The sequence below is a fragment of the Cucurbita pepo genome, chromosome 6 (assembly GCF_057944985.1).
Source record: "Cucurbita pepo subsp. pepo isolate OVF chromosome 6, ASM5794498v1, whole genome shotgun sequence".
Classification (NCBI taxonomy): Eukaryota; Viridiplantae; Streptophyta; class Magnoliopsida; order Cucurbitales; family Cucurbitaceae; genus Cucurbita; species Cucurbita pepo.
In genome coordinates this window covers 1,951,398-1,973,916 of record NC_141803.1, presented here as the reverse complement: position 1 = coordinate 1,973,916, position 22,519 = coordinate 1,951,398, and the positions used below count along the sequence as shown (strand labels likewise).

The 22,519-nt window shown below is 37.5% G+C and overlaps 4 protein-coding genes across 7 annotated transcripts; 2 read left to right on the top strand and 2 right to left on the bottom strand.

Annotated features, from left to right (window-relative positions):
- The first annotated feature begins 1,284 nt into the window (after positions 1–1,284).
- Positions 1,285–5,225, top strand: LOC111796827 (Protein kinase superfamily protein). 2 transcript variants are annotated; one of them, XM_087124719.1, is made up of 6 exons: positions 1,339–1,415; positions 1,610–1,658; positions 1,847–2,219; positions 2,324–2,415; positions 2,562–3,035; positions 4,084–5,225. In XM_087124719.1, exons 3-6 carry the CDS (start codon positions 1,854–1,856, stop codon positions 5,039–5,041), a joined length of 1,890 nt encoding a protein of 629 aa, XP_086980845.1. In that variant the 5' UTR covers positions 1,339–1,415; positions 1,610–1,658; positions 1,847–1,853; the 3' UTR covers positions 5,042–5,225. The 2 variants fall into 2 exon arrangements, with proteins under 2 accessions (XP_023535362.1, XP_086980845.1); XM_023679594.2 differs by lacking the exon at positions 1,610–1,658 and having other exon boundaries at positions 1,285–1,415.
- Positions 5,226–5,517: 292 nt separating this feature from the next.
- LOC111796825 (protein involved in starch initiation 1-like) lies at positions 5,518–8,826 on the bottom strand. Its single transcript, XM_023679591.2, has 2 exons — positions 8,540–8,826; positions 5,518–7,859 (listed from the first exon to the last, which is right to left on the bottom strand). The coding sequence occupies exons 1-2, from the start codon at positions 8,600–8,602 to the stop codon at positions 5,565–5,567; spliced, it is 2,358 nt and encodes a 785-aa protein (XP_023535359.2). The 5' UTR covers positions 8,603–8,826; the 3' UTR covers positions 5,518–5,564.
- Positions 8,827–9,987: 1,161 nt separating this feature from the next.
- On the bottom strand, positions 9,988–16,828 carry LOC111796826 (Phox (PX) domain-containing protein). Of its 2 annotated transcripts, XM_023679592.2 has the most exons (10): positions 16,261–16,828; positions 15,511–15,621; positions 14,991–15,089; positions 14,729–14,815; positions 14,039–14,147; positions 13,089–13,876; positions 12,496–12,660; positions 12,165–12,407; positions 11,555–11,773; positions 9,988–10,646 (listed from the first exon to the last, which is right to left on the bottom strand). In XM_023679592.2, exons 1-10 carry the CDS (start codon positions 16,351–16,353, stop codon positions 10,383–10,385), a joined length of 2,178 nt encoding a protein of 725 aa, XP_023535360.2. In that variant the 5' UTR covers positions 16,354–16,828; the 3' UTR covers positions 9,988–10,382. The 2 variants fall into 2 exon arrangements, with proteins under 2 accessions (XP_023535360.2, XP_023535361.2); XM_023679593.2 differs by lacking the exon at positions 16,261–16,828 and having other exon boundaries at positions 14,991–15,081.
- Positions 16,829–17,880: 1,052 nt separating this feature from the next.
- Positions 17,881–21,347, top strand: LOC111796497 (vesicle-associated membrane protein 711). Of its 2 annotated transcripts, none has more exons than XM_087124536.1 (4): positions 17,881–18,339; positions 19,035–19,225; positions 19,775–19,938; positions 20,707–20,845. In XM_087124536.1, the coding sequence occupies exons 1-4, from the start codon at positions 18,123–18,125 to the stop codon at positions 20,726–20,728; spliced, it is 594 nt and encodes a 197-aa protein (XP_086980662.1). In that variant the 5' UTR covers positions 17,881–18,122; the 3' UTR covers positions 20,729–20,845. The 2 variants fall into 2 exon arrangements, with proteins under 2 accessions (XP_086980662.1, XP_023534904.1); XM_023679136.2 differs by having other exon boundaries at positions 17,882–18,339; positions 20,815–21,347.
- Positions 21,348–22,519: the final 1,172 nt, after the last annotated feature.

The window sequence follows — 22,519 nt, the reverse complement described above, 5'->3', positions numbered from 1 at the left end:
AATTGCTTGCTTTTGCACTTATCAGAACTTGGTATATACAAAGCTGCACGCCAATTTCTTTCTTAAAATGTCTTCTTGCCTCTTTGTGGAACTTTTGTTTTGTTTTCAAATTTGGGTATGACAGTTCCATTGTGACCAATTCGGTTGCTGTAATTTGTGTTTATTTGATCGTTCGAATTAAAAAATAAAAAAAAATCTAATCCGTTTGAAAAAGTGTTTTAGTAAGTTTTCATACGGTAAATTGTGATGAGTTCTTCAAATTTTTATTTAATAAGTCTATCGATTTAATACATCTAAATTTTTTCAAAATGTTTTGAGTCGACCAATAAAAAATTATATTTTTTTAATTTAATAAATTATTAAATAAAAATTAAAAGTTCGAAGATTTATTAAACCCTCCTCGAAATTATTTGAGGTTCAAACCGGTATGAATTTGAGTGATAAACTCGTAATTTTAACTAAAAAAAAAGTAAATGGATATCATTTTATTACAAAATAGATCCCTAACTTTATCGATAGGTGCATTATTAGTGATGCCATGTGATTCTGAGACTAAAACTTCAATTTATTCTCCTTTAAAATAAAATAACGATAAGAATCATTTACCGAGAAAATAATAATAGTAATAATGTAATAAGTTGTATTTGAAGATTGCGTAACAAAAAATCAATGAATATTGGGTATTGCAATACAAATTAATATTATTTGACTTTACAAACAAAATCACCTACCAATCTTCAAGCATCTATTTTTCAATTCATCTCTAACTTAGTCAATGTCTCATACTATTAAAATAAATTATCATATCCACTTAAAAAAAATTTAATCAAATAATAAATGCAATCAAATGATTTTTATGTTATAAAGAAATTTTAGCATTTTTTCAATATATATTTGAAATTTAAAATTGAAGAAATTCGAAGAAATTGAAAATCTAATCTTATAGGTTTACAAACCCCTATATTTAAATGGGAGACTTTCTTTAACAATTAAAAAAAAAACAAAAAATTAATTAAAAAGAATTTATAAACAGTTTCTATCCTTTGTTTCTAAAATGATCGTACGTAGGGAATTAGTTTCGAAGTTTTTTAATAAATCATGGACGTCGAATTTTTACCTTTAAATACTAAAATTATAAAAATTAATTAAAAAAATCTAAAAGAGAACTTAACAGTCATTGTCGTGGCGTTCAGTTACACCGAACAAGTGGACTAATCCGTAATTTCCTCGCCGGCTCACTTCCTTTTTCTTCCTTTCTCTTCCTTCTTTCTCTCTTCCCATTTCTGTACAATTAATTAGCCTTTAAATTCTTTTCAATTCCGTTTCCCCATTTCTTCTCTCTCTCTCTCTCACTCTCTCTCACTCCCATGTTTCTTCCTTAGCTCCCCCGGATTTCTCCTCAATTTGCCTCATCGGTATCTTCTTTCTCTTCTCTTGAATCTTTTCCTCTTTAACTTCTTTCCGTTTTGCCTCTGTTTTCGGTTCCCTCGAAACCGACTGAGATTTCGAGTTGATTGGAGTCGGCTTCTCTTTTGATTTCAAGTTGATCGGATTTCTTTCTTTTTTTAATTTTTTTTTATTTGTGTAGTTATGTTTTTGTTTTTTGCAGAATTAATTAATCGGCCTTGTGTTCTTGGTTTGATTCTTTGTTTGTTCCAGTTGAGTTTTGATTTTCCTGATAACTGTTGTGTTTTTTTGGTGTAATGCTATATTCTAGTTCCGTGTTTTTGGTTTGGTTCTTTGTTTGTTCCAGTTGAGTTTTGATTTTCCTGAAAACTGTTTTGTTTTTTGGTGTAATGCTATATTCTAGTTCTGTGTTTTTGGTTTGATTCTTTGTTTGTTCCAGTTGAGGAATGGCTACACAAGAAGCTGCTTCTCAAGCGGTTCCTTCTTTTGAGTATGAGCTTCTTGATGGCGATCCTGATCATGTCAGGACAGTGGTTGCTTCATCAAACTACCCAAGCCCTAGGATTGAACCTTCAAAGGTGAAGCTTAGGCATCGGATTGGGCGGGGCGTGTTCGGTGACGTTTGGTTAGCAACTCTCCATCAGTCCACTAAGGATTATGATGAGTACCATGAAGTTGCAGTCAAGATGTTGAATCCTGTTAAAGAAGACCATATGAGGGTTGTTTTTGATAAACTTGAGGATCATTTCTACAAGTGTCAAGGTGGAAAGAGTGTCTGCAGGCTGTATGGAGTGTCTATAATCGACGAGAAGGTAATATCCCGGTATCGGTTGCTGTCCTGCATTTGTCGGGCTATTTCGTTGGAAGTATGTGTGTAGGTTGCTAAGATGTTAATTTCCTTTGTGTGTTCTTACAGTTATGCATAATCATGAAGTTCTATGAAGGATCAGTTGCTGATAAAATGGCTCGTCTTAAAGATGGAAAGCTTTCACTCCCTGATGTATTGAGGTGTGATATCTGATATAGATTTGAATCTTTGTGGGGGGAAAAAAAAAGTTGTGAAAATCTCTATCTGAATCTTTTAGATTAGTGCTTCTAAGTTCTAATAACAACTTTTTGAGGGCAAAATTCTCCACCTATGCTACTTGTTGCAGGTATGGAATCAGTCTATCTCAGGGCATTTTAGAATTGCACTCGAAAGAGGTCTTGGTTCTTAATCTGAAACCTTCGAACGTGCTCCTTTCTACCAAGGACCAAGCAATTTTGGGAGATCTAGGAATTCCTTTTCTACTACGTGGTGTACCGATACCGAATACGGATATAATTCAGAGACTTGGGACACCTAACTATATGGCACCGGAGCAATGGCAGCCAGAAGTTAGAGGTCCGATATCGTATGAAACTGATTCGTGGGGGTTTGGTTGCTGCGTGGTTGAGATGTTGACTGGTGTTCCGCCATGGCATGGGAAATCAGTTGATGAAATATTTCATTCTGTTGTCAGGAAACAAGAAAAGCCTTGTATTCCAAGTGGACTTCCTCCTCTAATTGAGAATGCTCTTTTCGGTTGCTTTGAATATGACTTGAGGAGTCGTCCTTTGATGACAGATATACTAAATGTGTTCCAGAGGTACGTTGACTCCTTCATATCGTCTCATGACACTTCGATTTCCCTTATCAAAAAATGCTTCCTTGTTCAGATTGTAAGAGGTTTATGGCTTTCTCTCCATTCTCTTTCTTGATCCTATTTTGTGGATGTTTGCCTTAGTTGAGTCTCTTTTGAATTTCCTACTTGGGTCACTTTGCATTAAACTAGCATCAGTAACTAACTAGTCTCTTTCTTTTTGTACAATCCAACTAAATTTTTAGTGTTAGATCCCACCTCGATTGAAAATGGGAACGAGTGCAACAAGAATGTTCTGCTCCCAAGGGGGTGGATTGTGAGATGTCACATCAGTTGGAGAGGGGAACGAAGCACCTTGGTGTGGAAACCTCTCCCTAGCAGATGCATTTTAAAAATCTTGAGGGGAAAACCCAAAAAGAAAAGCCCAAATAGGATAATATCTGCTAACAAGAATGCTAGGTCGAGCGCTAGCAAGAATGCTAGGTCCCGAAGGGGGTGGATTGTGAGATCCCACGTTGGCTGGAGAGGGGAACAAAGTATTCTTTATAAGGGTGAGGAAACTTCTCCCTAGTAGGCGTGTTTTAAAAACCTTGAGGGAAAGCCCAAAAAAGACGATATCTACTAGCGGTGGGCTTGGGCAGTTACATTAGACTTCAAGTTTTGACCACCAACAGAATATGTAACAGTAAGGAACATGAGAAATGTGTTTTAAAGAGAGATTTTTATGCAAAAGAACGGCTAAAATCTACCTTTGAAGCCAAGAACCGATATCCCAGTTTACGTGCCTTTCTCGTCTTCTTGTTGTTGCCTTATTAAAATCTGTGCAGCACCTACATAAACCAAAGCAGATTACTGAATCACCTTGTTTATGAATTGAATATTGATAGACTCAGATTTTTAGAAGTGTACCTTATAGATGTGTAGAGAACTGGGAAGTGGCACTGTTCAGTTTTTTTATGATTAATATGGTTCATAATGGCTTCCCTTTTTTACCATTTCTAACCCTTTTTGCCCTTTAATTTGATGAGTTGATGGAGTTCATTCTGCTTTGTAGCTCTCTACAAGGTGTTAACAATGATTGGCAAGCCATTGGGAGTTCAAAAGTGTTGAACAAATCAAGTGCCACTGGACATACTGAATGGTTTCTCTCAAAAGATCACTTGCAAGTGAACGACTTGGTGCGTTCGAGAAAGCCATTGAACTCGTGCAAGTCAGATAATATGAACATCCCTGAAGGAAGGATAGTGGGGTTGGAACGTGAGACTGAAAAGGATGCTTTTGTCTTGGTGAGGGTTCGTGGAATCCATGATCCTGTAAGAGTGTGTGCTTCTACACTTGAGCGGGTAAGTTTCGGGTTAGCAGCTGGTGACTGGATACGATTGAAGGAATCCGAGAAGAAACATTCTCCAGTGGGAATTCTTCATTCAATCGATCGTGTTGGCAATGTAGCTGTTGCTTTTATCGGTGTAGAAACCCTCTGGAAGGGTAACTCTTCCCAGTTTCAGATGGCAGAATCGTTTTGCGTTGGCCAATTTGTACGGATAAAAGCCAGCGTTCTGAGACCACGATTCGAATGGCCTCGTAAGAAAGGAGGTGTCTGGGCTACAGGGAGGATTTGGTGGGTCCTGCCCAATGGCTGCCTCATGGTCAAGTTCCCTGGAATTCTCGCTTTCAAAGAAGAATGTGATACGTACATGGCCGATCCAGCTGAGGTCGAGGCAGTTAATTTTAGCACGTGTCCAGGGATGGTGAAAAAGTACCAGCATCTTGAGGATTTTCACTGGTCAGTTAGACCAGTTCTGATGGCATTTGGGTTGTTCACAGCAATGAAGCTGGGAATTGCATTTGGGAAGAAAGTGGGGAGGTCAAAGGTGAAGAAGCCGCAAGGCAACCTTGTGTATTGTGAATCTCAACATACTGCTGAAGGTCAGAATGCCAACAATCCAGCTTGGATTCCTCCACCTGTGAAAAATATTCTTTTCCGAGATGGCGCTGGCACGGTCGCTCGATGATTCTACAGCCTGTTCGTTGTTCTATCAGCTCAAAGTGTTCTGCCAAGTTATCTGTATAGATTAGCTTTACTGACTGGTTTATATTCCCAGTACTATGTAACTGCTCCTGTACAGTTGTGAAACAAACAAACAAACCCTATGAATGTGCATGTATAGAAGAATAATATGTTGTTTATGCAGTAAACACGTACCAAAGATCATAGGGGTTTAAATCTTCGTATCAAAGACGAAGGAGGAAAAAAATCATATGTTCGAACTCATATTTGAATCCCTCGAGATCTCAGCATATATAGAAACAGTTCAACAAACATCATAAGTGGAGAATTTGAAGTTGAAGACATGCGGCTTTGATTGATTATTTTGAGCAAGCAGCGGTACCAAGCAGAGCAATCAAATAACTTCGTGCAAAAATTGAACGGCAGCACAATCAACTGTAGTGCCTTGGGAAGGAAAATCAATGCCAAAAGCAATCAATATTTACAGAAGCCACCCATTTATTCATCCCAATAGATGTAGATATCCACTAATCCGCATCAACAAATATACCAGCCTCTTTCAAGAGCTGTTCAGTTAGAGATGAAAGACGGGAAACTTCCAGCTTCACTTCATTGAATCTTTGGCTGTTATTATCGATCCCACCACCTATTCTAGTATCGACGTCGTCGTCGTTGTTGTCATCGTCGTACAGCTGAAAGTGAATGCTTCTTGTATCGACATCACCCTCGAGGCTGTGGCTGGCTTTATTCAGAAGCTCTCGGCTAATGTCTGTGAGTTTCTGAAGTGCGCTAGTTGCTGCTTCAACCTCTAACTGAGCAGCTTCAATTTGAAGCTTTTCAATTGCCAAGTCTCCAACTCCAACACTGTCTTCTGCCAAAGCGTATAGCTTCCTCAGATCCTTAGCTTCTTCATCCATCTCTTCCTTCATATTCTCAAATTCTTTCTCCTTTGTATCTAATCTTTCCCGAACCGTCTTTAGTTCCTCGTCTTTAACGGTCAGGGCCCTTTCTGCAGCTTGAATTTCCATTTCTTTTTGTCTCAAGCTTTCCTTGGTGAGCTCTAGCTCGGTCTCAAGCTGTTTCTTCTGCAGCCCCATATTATCATCAGTAGGTTGCTTGAAGAATTGCTGCTGTAGATTGATGCTAAGGTTGTCATTCAATTCCGAAACGTCGTCGTCGCCATCATTGATGGAGATCACCAGTTTATTTGTGAGATCCACAATGTGTCCTACCACTGCTTCAGCTTCAGAAATTTTCAGCTTTGTATCATTCAGTTCGTTTTGCATTATCTGAACACATTCATCTTTCTCTTTCAGCATAACAGTTGTCTGACTGAGCATGGCCTCTTTACTACTCATAAGTGTCTGTAGCTCAATAATTTCCTCGTTTAAAATCTCAATTTTCTTTTGTGCATCATGTATTTCCAAGTCTTTCTCTTCCAAAAGAAGTTGAAGAGAAACCTGTTGAGATTTCAAACGTTGGATTTCTAAGTCGGCCTCGACCAACTCCGACGCTTTATCTTGAAGGAGATTGTGAGTTTTCTCAAACTCGATATGTTTATGCTCTAACTCCTTCTGTAGAAGCGATTTCTCCTCAGTTACCTTCTGGAGATTGGATTTTTCTTTCTTCAGTTGTTGCTGTAACTCATCTGTGAGCTCCTTTTCCATGAACAAGACACGTTCAAGCTCCTTGTTCTGGGCCTCTGCGACCCTAAGCTTGACTCTCTCGCTCTCTATTTCAATTTGAGCATCTTCTAAACTTGACATATATGCATTGATACCCTTCTTCTGTTCTTCAAGTTCTGTCATTTGCTTCCCAAGAATATCTTCTTGTTCTTCTATTTTCTTTCTGGCGGAGACAAGAGACTTCTGAGAGGAAACCAGCTCACTTTTTGCATCAGCAAGAAGCTTCTTCACTCGGTTGAAGTCGTTCACAGTTTTATTCATCTCCACTGCTTTCTTAGATGATTCCTTTCTCACTTTTTTCAGTTCCTCTTGTACTAACAACCATTCTGTGGTTCTCTTCTCCAAATTTTTCTCTACAACTTCCAGTTTCTCCTCTTCAAGTTTCTGCAGCTTTACAGAAGCTTCCAGTTCTTGTTCTTTCTCTAGCACAGCCTTTTTAAGCATTTGTAGCTCAAATTCTTGTCTTTTAACTACTTCGTTGGCTTCATTCAGAAGCTTGGACTTGGACTTCAGTTCAGAATCTGTCTTAATAGCTTCCTCACTCTTCTTAGCCAAATCAGCTCTCATTTTCTTCAACTCATCTTCTTTCAAAGTAAGGGTAGATTCAACTGCAGCAATCCTCTCGTCTTTCTCCCTGATTTGAAGTTTTAATTCATCAATCTGTCTAGCTTGAGAAGCTAAGTTCAGATTTGCCTGCTTAAGCTCGTCTTCTAATTCTTGCTGTTTATGATAAGCAGCAGTAATTTCTTCCTCCTGCTTCTCCAACTTCTCCCTCGCATTGTTTAATTGGCTTCGTTCTGATAGAATCGTTCTTTCTGCATCTTGTAAATCTTCTTCCTTCTTTTTCAACACTGCCAATGCAGCCTGAAGACCAGACTCGAGATTTTCAAGACTGAGTCCTAGCCAAACATCTTGTGGGGAGTGAGAATCTTTGCTTACGTGTTCTTCCAATCTCTGTGTCTGGGCATATAATCTCTCCAGAAGCAGTTTTGCTTCTTCACTTGCTCCATTGTCGTTCAAATTTGACTTGCTGGTATTCAGGACTGACTGGACAACCTTCAGGGAATGAGACCTTCTCTCCCGAGTTGTGCTAGAAGTAAATTTAGTCTGATTCCTAGTGAGCCTCAGAGACGACCTCTGTACAAAGGAAACCAAATGCAAAAGAGAAGAGAACATTACTTTCGGAAGATTCCAATGAGATAATAGAGAAAACCATGGCTACCTAGATCGATTACTTCCACGATACATAAAGTGATAAAATGCCGACATCAGCGAGATGAACGAAAAAGATTCCTATAGTTAAAGAGAAGAGGAGCGAACGGCAAAAAGATGCACAAAAGTGCATTGGATTAAACGATCTCTGCAACCGTGTAAATTGTTATGGTAAGAACAGCAATGCGTCCATCAGTCATTCGACAGCAATCTAGTACAAAAATGTAATAACACGACAACAAGCTTTTTTTTTACCTAAAATGAGTTCTAAAATATACTTCCGAATCTTTATCAATCCAAGAAGTAAATCTCTATCCAAATCACTCGACAACAATCTAATACCGAAATCAAAATGTAATAAGCAAAAAAAATGAGTTCGATAAAATACTTCAATCAAATCTTTATCGGTCCAAGCAATTAATTTCTCTCCAAATAACATCTCCGGTGACTTCTCCATGTCAAAATAAAACAACAGATCCGAAAAACTCGAGGAAAATCCAATAAACTGACGCCGGAAGTAACATCGGTTATACAGAACTTGAAAAAACAGTGAAACACACAATAACTAGAGAGCGATGCGCAATCAGATTAGAATAATAGGAGACCTTGGAAAGGCGGAGAGAGGAAGAGGCGGAGATGTTAAGATGAATAGCCGCCGAAGACGCCATGGAACGCCGGTGGAGCACATCCGTTCACAAACAAAGACGAATTCTTGTTCGTTGCCAAATCAATCTGAGAAATGCATCAAAGTGAAGACAAATTTCTGTCTCTCGCGAGACGATCAACTTGAGCCCTGACCTTTCGTGGCAGATCAAAGAAAAAGCGCGGCGGAAGAGAATCACAGAAAGAAATGAGCGGTGAGGAGAAAAGGCAGTGTCTATGAAAGAAACTGGAGCCAAAATGAAAATTAACTGAACCAAAAAAAGAAAAACGCGCATTTTAGTATGTTCTAATTTGCGCCGATTTTGGACATTTCTCGCATTTTATAATACGACGGATTTATTACGTAATGGAGCTCTGAAAGCGAGGAGTTCTCTCCTAGTAGCCCTGACCACTGATATCCTGCCACGTGGCATGTAATTTTAATAAATTTCAAAATTAATTAAATAATAATAATATTTCCATGTTAAAGAAAAATATTATGTGAATATATTCACCTATGTAACTCGACACATTATTAAATAATTATTAAATTTTAATAATAGTTTTGTATTTCATTTTAATATAATTACTCAACATCTTAAATACATTTGAAATTTAGTTTTTATTATTAGTTTGAGATAATTTTTATTAAATTTTGTTAAATAATAATAAATATGTTTATAAATTTATAGAGACTAATTTATAAAATAAAATAATAAAAAGAAGTTAATATATATATTTTTAATTAACTCAACTATCCAATTGTATAGCAGCTGCTGCACCTAACACGTGTGAAGATTTCTGCCACCCGTTTTTCCTCCCCCAATCATTTTCTGCCACCTGTCTATATATATATATATATATAAAAAGAAAAGAGAAATACAAACCAAAATAGACACTCTTATATACAAATAAAATGTTTAGTTACCTTCAATAACGAAATCGAGACGTTATTGAAATACATATTGACATTTTTATATGAAATGTTTCGTTACCTTCAACAACCGATGTGGGATATAGCAATCCACTCCATGGGCCCACCGTTCTTGCTAGATCTCACAATTTACTACCTTGGGCCTACCGTTCTCGCTGGATGTCACAATGCACTCCCTTGGGCCCACCATTCTCGCTAGCACACCGCCCCGTGTCTAGCTCTGATACCATTTGTAACCGCACAAACCCACCACTAATAAATATATCTCTAGACATCAATCTAGTCTTGTACTTTCACAAACTTTCATGGTAAAAAATTGGTCAACGATAGAGTATATAATGAAAATCTAAGCCTAAACCGAGCACTGATATTTTGAAAGTTACCATCACATCGTTTCAAGTCTAAAATTTTGTCCATAATCTAAGAATAGTTTAAAACGTTCACGAAGGATTATCCTATTAAATAGACAGACCAAAGTGCAAATGTTCAATTTTTGGCTTTGTTAGCATTTGTTCTCAAAATGAACAAAAACATGAAGACAAAGTAAAAGTAGAACATGTGTGTCGTGGGAGGGGCCAAATAGGTCAAATGTTAGGGGCATATGAGCATCCCTTATCAGTTGCAGGGTCCCCTGATTCATAATGTAACCTTCCCTAAAAAGCAAACTCAAGCCACAAAATGACATCACTGACTTTTGCACCAACCCATTGGCTAAAATTATCCACTATATCAAGCTAGCTGCATTATTTATCCAAAGATGAGCAAAACGGCTACTGAATAACGAAGTGCTTTCTTATATTTAGAGGGATGGAGGGGGAAAAACTAGAAAAAGAAAGAAAGAAAGAGGGAAATAATATACTGATCAACAGCTATCATGTCTCTGTACTGGTATGTACTTCGGTATGTTCTGAAGAAGAAGAAGCCTCTGCACCATCAGCTTCCTTTGACATCTTCGATCGCATACTATGCCGGTAGTACGAATTGACCTGTTTCCTCAACCTAGCGTTTTCTGTGAACATGTCTTTAAGTATCATCCTCAGCTCTGTGTCTATCTCAATCGAACTGTTGTGGCGATCTTGAACGGCATCATCTGCCATTGAAGTAGCGGTTTGGTTGCCAGCGAGTAGAAGGTTTTCCTGAACAGTTGATCCCAACAAATATTTTGTTTATTTACTTAAACAACACCATGAAGCAATCAGATGAAGCAGCAGGATGAGACAAAATGGTGATGAAAAAAGGAACCTACCTCGACAACGATAATGGGTTAGAGTGTTAGGAACGTCCTCAGGGTAGACATTAGAAATATTATTACGGTTTGTTTTAGATAACACTGCGTGACTTGCCGACGGGACTGCCCTTTGGAGTCAACTATTATTAGGGAACTAAATACATTACTCATAAGGGGTTTAGTATTGTGAGATCCCACATCGGAGAACAAAACACCATTTATAAGGGTGTGGAAACCTCTCCCAGCAGACGTGTTTTAAAAACTTTGAGCGAAAGCTCGGATGGGAAAGCCCAAAGAGGACAATATCTACTAGCGGTGGGCTTGGGCAATTGCAAATGATATCAGAGCCAGACACCGGGCGATATGCCAACGAGGAGGTTGAGTCCCGAAGGGGGCGAACAAAAGGCGGTGTGCCAGCAAGGACACTGATCCCCGAAGGGGGGGTGAATTGGGGGGGGGGGGAGGGGGGTCTCAGGAACGAGTGCCAGCGAGGATGCTGGGTCCCGAAGGGGGAGGGGGGGGGGGGGGGGGGAGTGGATTGTGAGATCCCACATCGGTTGGGGAGGAAAACGAAACACCTTTTATAAGGGTGTGGAAACCTCTCCCTAGCAGACGCGTTTTAAAAACCTTGAGGGAAAGCCCAAAAGGGAAAACCCAAAGAGGACAATATTTGCTAGCGGTGGGCTTGAGCTATTACAAGTACAAATGAGTGGAAGGGATTAGGAGACAATGGTTTAGTTGGTTCAGCCTTGAGAATATGCCGAACAAAAAAGAACTCTATTACATAATAGATACATATCAAAACGTATTGGATACCTCAGTGAGCAGGAGATTGAGTTGGTCATCAGATGTTGTCAACAAATCCAAGGCATTAGATAAGGCTGATGATTCCACATCATGGTTATAATCATCATCTGCTGAAAAGTTCATGCTGCATTCTTTAAGCCGATCATGTAGGCTCCTACATTCAGACAGCAGCTTTCTCCAAGCGGTGTTAGCGCGCTGTCTCATTTCTCTTTCCTGTTGAAGGAACTCCTGAATGAGGAGAAAAAGAACATCAACAGGACATACTAAAATTTGACTCTTTAGTTCTGTCAAAATATGCTAACAGATTTTCTCAGTCAATAAACTGAACAGATATTGCAACGCAGATTTCCAGCTAAAACAGTAGATGTTCTTCTATTATTATGAATTCAACATATATGCTCAGAGAGAGAAAAAAATATATTACTAAGTAAAAAGTAGATGAGATATGAGCAAAAGAGTGAGTAACCAAAGCAAAATAATTTGTCCGTGTTGAAACATGTCGAACTTCCGTTTAAAACAATGGTAGTACTTTCATTTAGAAAACAGGAAAAAGTTGTCATCAGCTTGAACTTTCGTTTAACATCATAATCATAGCACAATTAGCAGATTGTAATATTACCTCAGTCTCAGACTTCTGTTGGAGTGTTTGACTAAGCTCTTCTTTAAGTTTGGCTTGGGTACTTCGAAGAGATTTGACCTCTTTAACAAGAACCCTGATGTCTGCTTTTGATTTTCCTTCAAGCTCTTCAAATCGCTTAAAAACATTATTTAGTTGCTCTTTCGTGGATTCAAGCTCTTCTTGCAAAGCAACCTTCTCCTGGAGGGTAAATTCTTTTGTAGGCACTGAAAATGGATCTTCACCCTAGAGCATTTTGTGTATCATCAAAAAGAGTTAGTGCAAAATAGTAAGAACAGTGAGATAAATAAGGCCAATTTCGAAGATTAAAAACCTCTTTAGACTTCAATTTTAACTCCATTTCCAATGATTTGTGACGAAGTTCCTCCATTTCCCACTGCATTTGGGTAACCTTTTCCCTCTCCATCAAAATAGCTTGTTGAAGGTTTTCTTTACTTTTCTGCTTATTTGTTTCGAGTTCTACTTCCAAATCCTTAACCTGGAAATAAATTGTCACAAGATGAGTTAGGTTTCTGTCAGCGTCCAGCACGTAATCACGAGCACAACCAGAAGTCATTTCAAGAACTTATGATAGCATTATTGAGCTAGTAATGAGAACTTATGATAGTCAGTTCGAAGATTAAAAGCCATTGGCACAGGAAAACTTGACATCAAAAAATGATTTGGCATTTACTTAACGATAGTGCACATTCATTATGTGGAACCACTCATAAGAAACTTTTGCACAGCCGATGGCTGTGAAAAATGGAATACTGAAAAAACGTGTTGAAAAAAAATTTAGATAAAAAGAAATAATTCAAAGGGCAGTAAGAATAGACATATTCTAACATCTAGACCAGAAACAGCCAGCTAATCCTCATTTGGAAAGAACAGAACAGAAACTTTTTAGTATATCATTGATTATACCATTGTTGTAAGGTAATCTTTCACGGCTATTTCCTGGTTCAATCTTGATATAAGGTCCTCCATGTCTGTTTTTGCAGTCACTAGCCTTTGATGCATTGTTGAAAGAACCCTATTCAATTTATGGCGATGATCCTTTGGGAAGAGCAGTGCATCATGTGAAAAATGCAATTCAGGGTTGCTAAGAAATTCGACTGCATTTGAAACCTCAGCACCTGAATGGTCAAGTGAGCCATTGCCTAATGGTGAAAAGCTTGAAATTTCTCCACCTCTCAGAGAACTTGCATCACTTGCCACACTCTCATCAGACAGCTTGCGAGCATGACCAATTACCTTGCCATGCTCGGGATCTGCAAACGGCACCAGTCCATTTTTATTCAAGTACGATGCCTTGGAAGTACTACCATTGTGCCCATCCTTTAAATTGCTATTATATCCAGGACGAGATTTGTGTTTTGGAAGGCCTTCCAACTGCTCTATAATGGCCTGACCCATAAAGAGTCCCTCATCAATATTGGACAATCCATACTTCACAAGTTTTTCAATTGGACTGGAAAGATCGTCGTCCAGAGCTAAATCATCCATGGCTATTTCAGAATTATCATCTCTTCCCAGACTTGCTGTACCAAGTTCAGACGCCTCATAAGCAGTATCACTGCCATAATCTGATGCAAGCGACAAGCCACCGGCAACAGTAGATGAGCTTGAATTAGGAGGGGATTGATGTGCAGAAATTTTACTGTTATAATCAGGGTATTCATCTGAAGGCCCCTGATTATCATTTTGGAAAACTGCAAGCATTGAGGCAGGAATTAAAATGTTAAAACTTCAATATATGTGTTATGGTGAACTGCAAATAATAACGTTTAGCATTAACATTTTAAGGGGTAAAAACTAGATAAATACAAAGCAAAGATATTTTTGAATAACACTCTAAACTAGAAAGAACGTACAAGACCTAGCAGCAGCTTCTAGCTCAAGGAAGGACGCTACTGCAGCACTTCTTGATATGTCGATGTCAGACAACAGCTTTGTCAACCACTCCTCCAAAGAGCGCCTTCTCTGCAACAAAATTAAACCTGTGAAGAATAATAGTTACAGTCTTACAGATACGCAACCAAAATGCATAAAGATAATTACACATGTAATGGACAACATCAACACTCATCTCAAAATCAAAAGGTTTTAGTTAACCGCAGAAAAAGGACGCACAGTGCACAAGAACACACGGTAGAAATGTGCAGTGCTCCAAGGAATCTAATGAAATCTATTAGAAGTTCTATAGTATCTGAAAGACAGATGTGGTTGTTTAATGATTCCTACTTTTCTTCGAAGAAGTTATTACAGAGGAAGGCACAACAGATACATCAGGGTTCACCGATACTGTGTCTAAACTTAGGCATGACTTAAAAATATCTAAAACAGTCAGTAACTCGGTATTTGTTCTAATATTCTTCATTCCTTGTTCCTGTAGAAGATGATCGTCAATTCGCTACTTCATATTGGCAGAAGGATTGATTCATGCAAGAGTCATCAAATCATACCAAAAATTTGCCAGCAAGCTTATATAAAGTAACAAGAATACTTTAAGAAAATAAATTAAATGACAAACTCATGCATGCAACGTTTTGCAGATTGTGCACCTCTTCTAAGAGCGTCCTGGTTTTCACCCGTAAGATTCCTTTGGATGGAGCTGGTGGAATAGTTTTCTTTGGAAAAGCCTTTTTAACCTACGAAGTGATAAAATTTCATAACAGAAAACAATTAAAACATGAGAGTAATTTAATTAAAAAATAATAATAAATGGAAATCATCTTTCCTCAAAAGACAGGAGGTAACCACAACAAGAGAGATTTTCAATGTGAAAAGGGGTATTCCCAAGTAAAATAAAATGCATAAACTTACATCGGAAAATAAATTCAAGAAATCATTAAATCGCCTTAATACTCCCCGCATCGCTGTGATCCCCTCAGGTGACTGTACACCAACCTGAACCCTGTAGAACTGTCCCTTGATAATGTTAATGTTAATGTACAAGCAAAGACGTGGTATGCTATAAAAATGTAAATGAAAGAAAGTGGATAACTTTTTTTTTAAGTTCACAATGACAGGGTTGGGGGATAGAACCGTCAACCTTTGGGATGTAATTGGTAATTTATTCACTTAGCTATCCTCAGATTAGCTAGAAATGGATAAGTGGATTCATACAAGAGAAATTATTTGCACCATTAATAATTAATCCATCGCAGCTACGACACATTTTCTTGAAACATCATTTTTTGGGCATCATGGTTTGCAACTTCAAATAATGCAAGTGATTATTCTATACTAGAGTTTACTAATTACTAAGATGTTATTAAAAAATAATAATAATAAATCTCCATCCAGAAGTACCAAACCAAAAGGGATCAGATGAAAAGCGTACCACTACGGGATCTGCAACTCGTGATTTAGGAAGAGCAACCCATGAAGGTATTATGACACAGTAACTCCATCCAGTGCGATGGTCATGAGGCCAAACTGTGTTCTTCCCATTCTGCACATGAAATGGAACTTTCCCAGTGAAGATGGAAATAAACTACCAAATCTAAAGAGCACAGTCAATAATAAAGGAAACAATTGAGATAGTTGCCATACACCACCCAACATTGACAACAACATAGAGCTAAACCACAGATCCTTACTCTTCTTCTTCTTAACTAAAATTTCAAAAACTTGTCGTTCAGTTTTTTTTTTTTTTTTTCCTTTTTCTCTCCTCTTAATGACAAGTGGTATAAACAAAATTGCAACTGAAGCAGCTATAAATGCCCTAGAAAATATCAGAAAAGGGTAAAAGGAGTCCAGTTCGTTCATGGGGTGTAAAAAAGGCCACTGATAAACTAAGAACGATGCGACTCATTAGGAGTAATCTAAAGTAAATATGGTACGTTTCGACGAGAGCTTGAAAGTAGAATTAAAGGATTGAACAACAAATCAATGAGGTCGTGAAAACAAACAGTAGCCATTGTTCAAAATCCCATCATCCAGCAAGCCGGACAAGTAATTTCGACAAAGCCTGTGAAATCTATTCGGTCAATCCACCAAGAAAAATCCAAGGAAAGGAAGAAAAATATTAAGAGTTCTCATAATCTAATTCTGAGCAAATAAATCCACATAATCGAAGCACAAGACGCACCCATTTTCGAGGAGGAGGGCTCCAGTCCATTCCAAGAGGCAACGGCGAGGTGCCATCGTGTCGATGCTTGGGCGGACTTCGATTCTGCATCATACTTCAACTTTCTCCTAAAATTCACGAATTGAAGACAGCCATCAGGATCGGAAACACGAATTCGATTAGATCATCTTCCTCATCCTCTACGCAATTCAATCGAATCCAATCCAATCCAATCAACCATTTTCTGAACGACCTCCCGCCCAAGTTCCACAGCAATCATCAACGACGTTTTTCCATCGGACCGAATCCGAAAAAAACAAAACGAGAGACGGAAAATCTGACCATGGACAGATGGAACTCGAATCTCAAGCCAGCAAAGGGGGAAAACGTAGAAACCTGAAAGCCGCGTGCAGAGAGTGAATTGGGAATTTTCTCTCAGCTTTGGCCGTTCGGTTCCGTCTGCGACTGTTGAAGAGAGAGAGACAAAAAGTTAGAGAGAGAGAGAGAGTGCTTGAGAAGCAAACACCGAACTGTCGTCGTCTGGCCCGCGACTTTCTTCCTTCAGCTCCTCGGCGGGAGAATCTCCGTAGTAAATAAAAATTGCTAAAATGGCCCTATTTTCTTTTTAATGATTCTTGGACTGGAATAATGGCCTAAACTTCTCACGAAATGACCATATTGCCCTTTTCAGCGACTAAGAGGGTTTGTAAATTTACGATTGAATTAAGAAGAGTATAAATCCTTATAAACAATGGAAATTACCCTTCCGTCCTCATACTTAACGTTCGGTCTTATGTTTATTTGGCCCCTAAAGTTTCAAATAATTAATTTTTGCCCCAAATGACCATATTGCCCTTTTAAGCCACTAAGAGGGTTTGTAAATTTACGATTGAATTAAGAAGAGTAGAAATCCTTATAAACAATGGAAATTACCCTTCCGTCCTCATATTTAACGTTCGGTCTTATGTTTATTTGACCCCTAAAGTTTCAAAACATACATTAATTTTTAAGATTTGAGATTTTGATTCATCTGTGACAACGAGATTGATGGATTAATTACTTAATTGATAAAAAGATAGGTTAATTAATTTTGCCCGAAATGACCATATTGCCCTTTTAAGCGACTAAGAAGGTTTGTAAATTTATGATTGAATTAGGAAGAGTAGAAATCCTGACAAACAATGGAAATTACCCTTTCGTCCTCATATTTAACGTTCGGTCTTATGTTTATTTCGCTCCTAAACTTTCAAAACAAACGTTAATTTTTAAGATTTGAGATTTTGATTCATCTCCCAAATGGATTGAATTAATTACTTAATTGATAAAAAAAAAAAAATATGTTTATTAATTTTATTAATGATGTGGCCTTCCTCTCTCGTCCCTTTTTTAACTCTCTTTTGGCAAATCTTTCACTACCATTGTTGTTGTGTGTCGAGTGTCATAGTCATCTTTGTCCAAGGCGTGGTGTCTGTGAGCATGTTGGATGTCCCAGTCATACTTGTCCAAGATGTGTTGTCCTATGCCCCTTCCAAATTCTAGTGATCCATTATAATTTTTTTATTAATTTTTAAAAAATAAAAGTAAATCATAAAATAAGATTAAATATTTGCGAAAATTTTAAAATAAGGATTGGAAGAGGAAAAATTGAAATGATTGGGATCAACTTTTAAGCTCATTCCCGCTGTGTTTGCAATGTGGATTTTTAGAAACCTAATTTCAAATTCTCTCGCTCTCCAATGATCTTCGACGCCCGAATTTCAAGCTGGTGATGAGAGAATCAAGATCCTGATCTTCCATAACGTACCGGCTGGTTCAGCTCTATTGATCGGCGTGCTTCTTGCAGTCGATTTTATCTTGAATCGACCGATTTGATCTTCGTTCTCATGGCGATAATCTATGCGCTGGTGGCGAGGGGATCGGTGGTTTTGGCTGAATTTTATGTAACTCCGACGAATGCAAGCTCGATTTCTCGCCAAATACTCGATAAAATTCCGGGAAACGATGATTCTCATGTTTCCTACTCGCAGGATCGGTATATCTTTCACGTTAAGCGTACCGATGGCCTTACGGTGCTCTGCATGGCCGATGACACTGCCGGAAGTGAGTATCTATCTCTCTGTTCGTATGAATTTTTCCTCTGTCGTCTCGTTAATGAGGATAGGGTGTATCGATGCGTTGTGCAAATGAGTAGTCTGGTGCTAATTATTGGATAATTTTTTTGTTTTAGATGGCCAATGCTAATTATTTAACACTGTATAGTCGGATCATTTAGTTGCATATCACAGCATATCGTTGATTTCTAAAATTGGCGGGAGACCGGGAATAGAGCCCTCTAGTTCTAAGACGGGGACTAGGCAGATGTGCGTTGCTATGTTAACTTTAATGATGGTTTATTTCATAGACTATGCGTCGTTCTTCAAGATATCTGTTGATTTAGTGGTTTCGTTTCTTCACTGTTTGTTGTTTGCATATTGCTGGATCTGTGTGGATGGTCGATGGAGTTTGGATGGCATTTGTGTATCTATATTGAACCTGGATGATATTTTCCGTGATTTTCAATTCATTTACGTAACATCAAAATGGTTAGCGTGAGGATGCTTGCTGCTTTGTAAAATATACGGCCATGAAGAATAAAATGTTTATCAATCTTAGTCGGCTTCGTCCCACCGACAAGTGAAGCCAATCATCTAATAATCTTTCTGCTGCAAGTCATCTTTGAAACCCAACTCATTCACACTGTAGAATCAGGCAACGATTTTTTAGTTGTACTGACAATGACAACCCATACTCTTCAGGGAGGATTCCTTTTGCATTCCTGGAAGATATTCATCAGAGATTTGTAAGGACATATGGCCGTGCAGTTCATTCAGCCAATCCTTATGGCATGAACGATGAATTCTCAAGAGTTTTGAGTCAGCAAATGGAATACTACTCCAATGACCCAAACGCTGATAGGATCAACCGGCTGAAAGGTGAAATGAGTCAGGTGATTATCAAAATACTTAAAGGTTTTATTTACACAATCTTATGCAGCGCAAAATATCTTAAAGCAGCTATTTGCCTCCTTACATTTCACTTAGTCTAGGATGTATGCTCATTATATAGAATGATGCACAGAATGTTTTTTTTAGTTTGTTGCAGTTCTATTACTTACTGGTGACCGTTTAGGTGTGCACTTCCAGTGCCTTATTCTAGTTTTCCATCATCAATATACTGCCACTTTGTTATCAGACTCGAAATATTATTGTACTTCTTACCAGACTCAGCATAATATTACATATAATTTACAAAATTCATCTCAATAATATAAAAAAAAGTAGCTTATGTTACTAGAGGGAAGAACTAATTCACCCGACAAAGTATTCTGAAAATATTGTTCACGAAGAAAAAAATGACAAAGAAAGCCCTGGCATTCCAATACATAGATAACAGTCTTTGGGATGTTTATCATATGAACTTTCACCATAAATGTTTTGCTTCTTTGTTGTGCAACTAGCACATAGTATCGATAACCAATAGTTATTATGTTTTACAGGTGAGAAATGTCATGATAGAGAATATTGACAAAGTTTTAGAGAGAGGTGACCGATTGGAGCTGCTTGTGGATAAAACTACTAATATGCAAGGAAACACCATGCGATTTAGGAAGCAGTCTCGACGTTTCAGAAACGCAGTATGGTGGAAAAATGTTAAGCTCATGTATGTTTCCTCCCCTTCTAAAAAATTGTTCCTCCATCAGTACTACTGGTACACTTAGTGTGAGATTGATCGTGCATTTTCATATTATGTCTGCAATTTGTGATTGAAAACTTAATTATGGAAAACATGTTAAAAGATTATCACTAACCCAATAGGGTCCAACCCAATAATTGTATGAGCCCATTATCTATATATTTTAGGAAAATAATTTAGGTATTTTAGGAATAAATGATTAGATATTTTAGGAATAAATTGTCTAGTCTCTCCTATAAATTTCCCTCTACCTTACCAAGGTTTTCATCCCAAGAAATCCAAAGAAATCTCAAGCAAAGCTAAATGTAGTAGTATTCTACAGAGTGTCTTGTAATCTCTTCTCGATTGGTCTTAATAAAGAGGGTGAGTGTTTCCTATAAAGAGTTGTGTTCAACGAAAACATGTTTGCCTTTAGCAAAAGGTCAATGACTGTTTTCAATCAGACACCTTTTTCTTTTTCTTGTCAACTGATTACACATAAACTAAGTGAAGAAGTACATTATGGAAAGCACATTTGCTTGTAACCCCACATTATGGAAAGCACATTTGCTTTTAACCCCACACGCACAAAAAAAAAAAAAAAAAAAAAAAAAAAAAAAAAAAAAAAAATCCCATGAAAAGGAACCTAAGGACTGTTTGGAGTTTTAAAGCACTTAAAAAGTCAATTTAAACAAGCTCTTATAGTGCCTGCATTTTCATTCTTAGTGGCTAAACGTTTCCTTGTATGCTTTTCAGTTTGTGCAACTTTTGCTCCTAGAAGTTTCGTTTAGAAAGCCTCTCAATGTCTTAAAGATGATGATATTTTGCACCCTGCTGATTAAATGAAGGCCATAAATCTTGCAGGTTAATGCTGATGGTCCTCCTCCTAGTGATTGCTTACTTGGTGCTAGCTTATGTTTGCCATGGAGTGACACTACCTAAGTGCCTATAATGAGAGCAATTTGACATGTGATAGTACGTAGTTTCGGTTGCTCCCCCCTGTTTGCAGTGATTTCCACCGGTGTACACTGCTCGTACACTAATTTATACGATTCGATAAACTCAGCTTGTCTGGGTGCTCTCCTGTATTCCTCATAATTGGGTGCTGATGATTTGGATTATACATGTTCATCTTCAGAAGGCATGGCTTTGGTTGGACACTGTAAGTAAATTCTTAAAATGAATTCGTAATTTTTTCATACCAGCGTGAAGCTTTAGCCCTGTTGTCCATTACGAAATCCAGGTCTCTTCTGACCATATTTGGCATCTTTTGACAGCCAAGTGTTATACAGTACTTTGCTGAAAAAACTCCTTGTGCTTATTTTATATTAGCAACTTCAAAACGAGACTATTATTAATATTCTTTAAAAGGATAATTATTTTATAATTCTTTGTGATATAGTTGTATGATTTTCCATTTTCTTGAGTAAAATGAAGGCCAAGTTACATGAATTTGGCTATTTATTTAGAAAAATATTGTTGAAATATTACTCATTTAAAATTACTTTTGGAGTATAAATATGTTATAGTTTTGGTTGAAAATTTAGACCCGATATTGGTGTGGCAATGTAGAGTCCTAACTTGTGTTTAGGGTCACACGTTTTAGGTTTCAATTTTTGTCTAACATTTTAATAGATTTTCAATTTAGGAGTGTTGAATATTTTTTGAACTTTTTCAAATTATAAGAATAATATTGCAACTTTCGAGAAAAAGAGATATATTTTAAAATGAATTACATAATTCATAAATAATTTTTTTCGTTGACCAAAAGGCAAAAAAAAACTTCTCACTAACACTTTTTGAATTTCGATAAATTTCCAAATATTCTAAGTATTAAATGCCTCGATGGAAAGTTATTTCTCTCACGAAAAAATTCTCAACTAAATATATAATTTTTTTTTCTTTTAGAGGATATAATTTTTTTTTTCTTTTAACACATAGGACGAGAACCAAATGTTCTAAATCATAATATATTTATTCTATTTAGTTAAGCTCTGTTATTAATTAATAAAATACAAACTATCATCTGAAATATTGATTGTCTGATCTTTATTTTTTTCCATCCTGGTTGATTTAAAAAAAAACTAGTTTAGCTTGCTTAAGTAGGGCGCCTCCTATATAGTTGACATATTTGTTAAGAGACCTATAATACACTCTTACGTACAACTGTGTCACTATTTATAAACCAAATAATTATATGCATGCATTATCTACTATAAAGTCCACATATCCAACGTAACCATAATGAATATAAGAGGGCCCATATACTATATGGGTAGCAAGTCTTCCATTAAAAGCCAGAGCAAAGACTATTATTGAGGGCGTTGAGAATTTTAGTGGAAACAACTGCAAGGATTTATGGTCTCAACTTCAATGGGATGACCATAATAGATCCTGTAACGACCCAGATCCACCGCTAGCAGATATTGTCCTCTTTGGGCTTTCCCTTTCGGGCTTCCCCTCAAGGCTTTAAAACGCGTCTGCTAGGAGAAGGTTTCCACACCCTTATAAATGGTGATTTGTTCTCCTCCCCAACCAATGTGGGACATCACAATCCACCCCCTTCGGG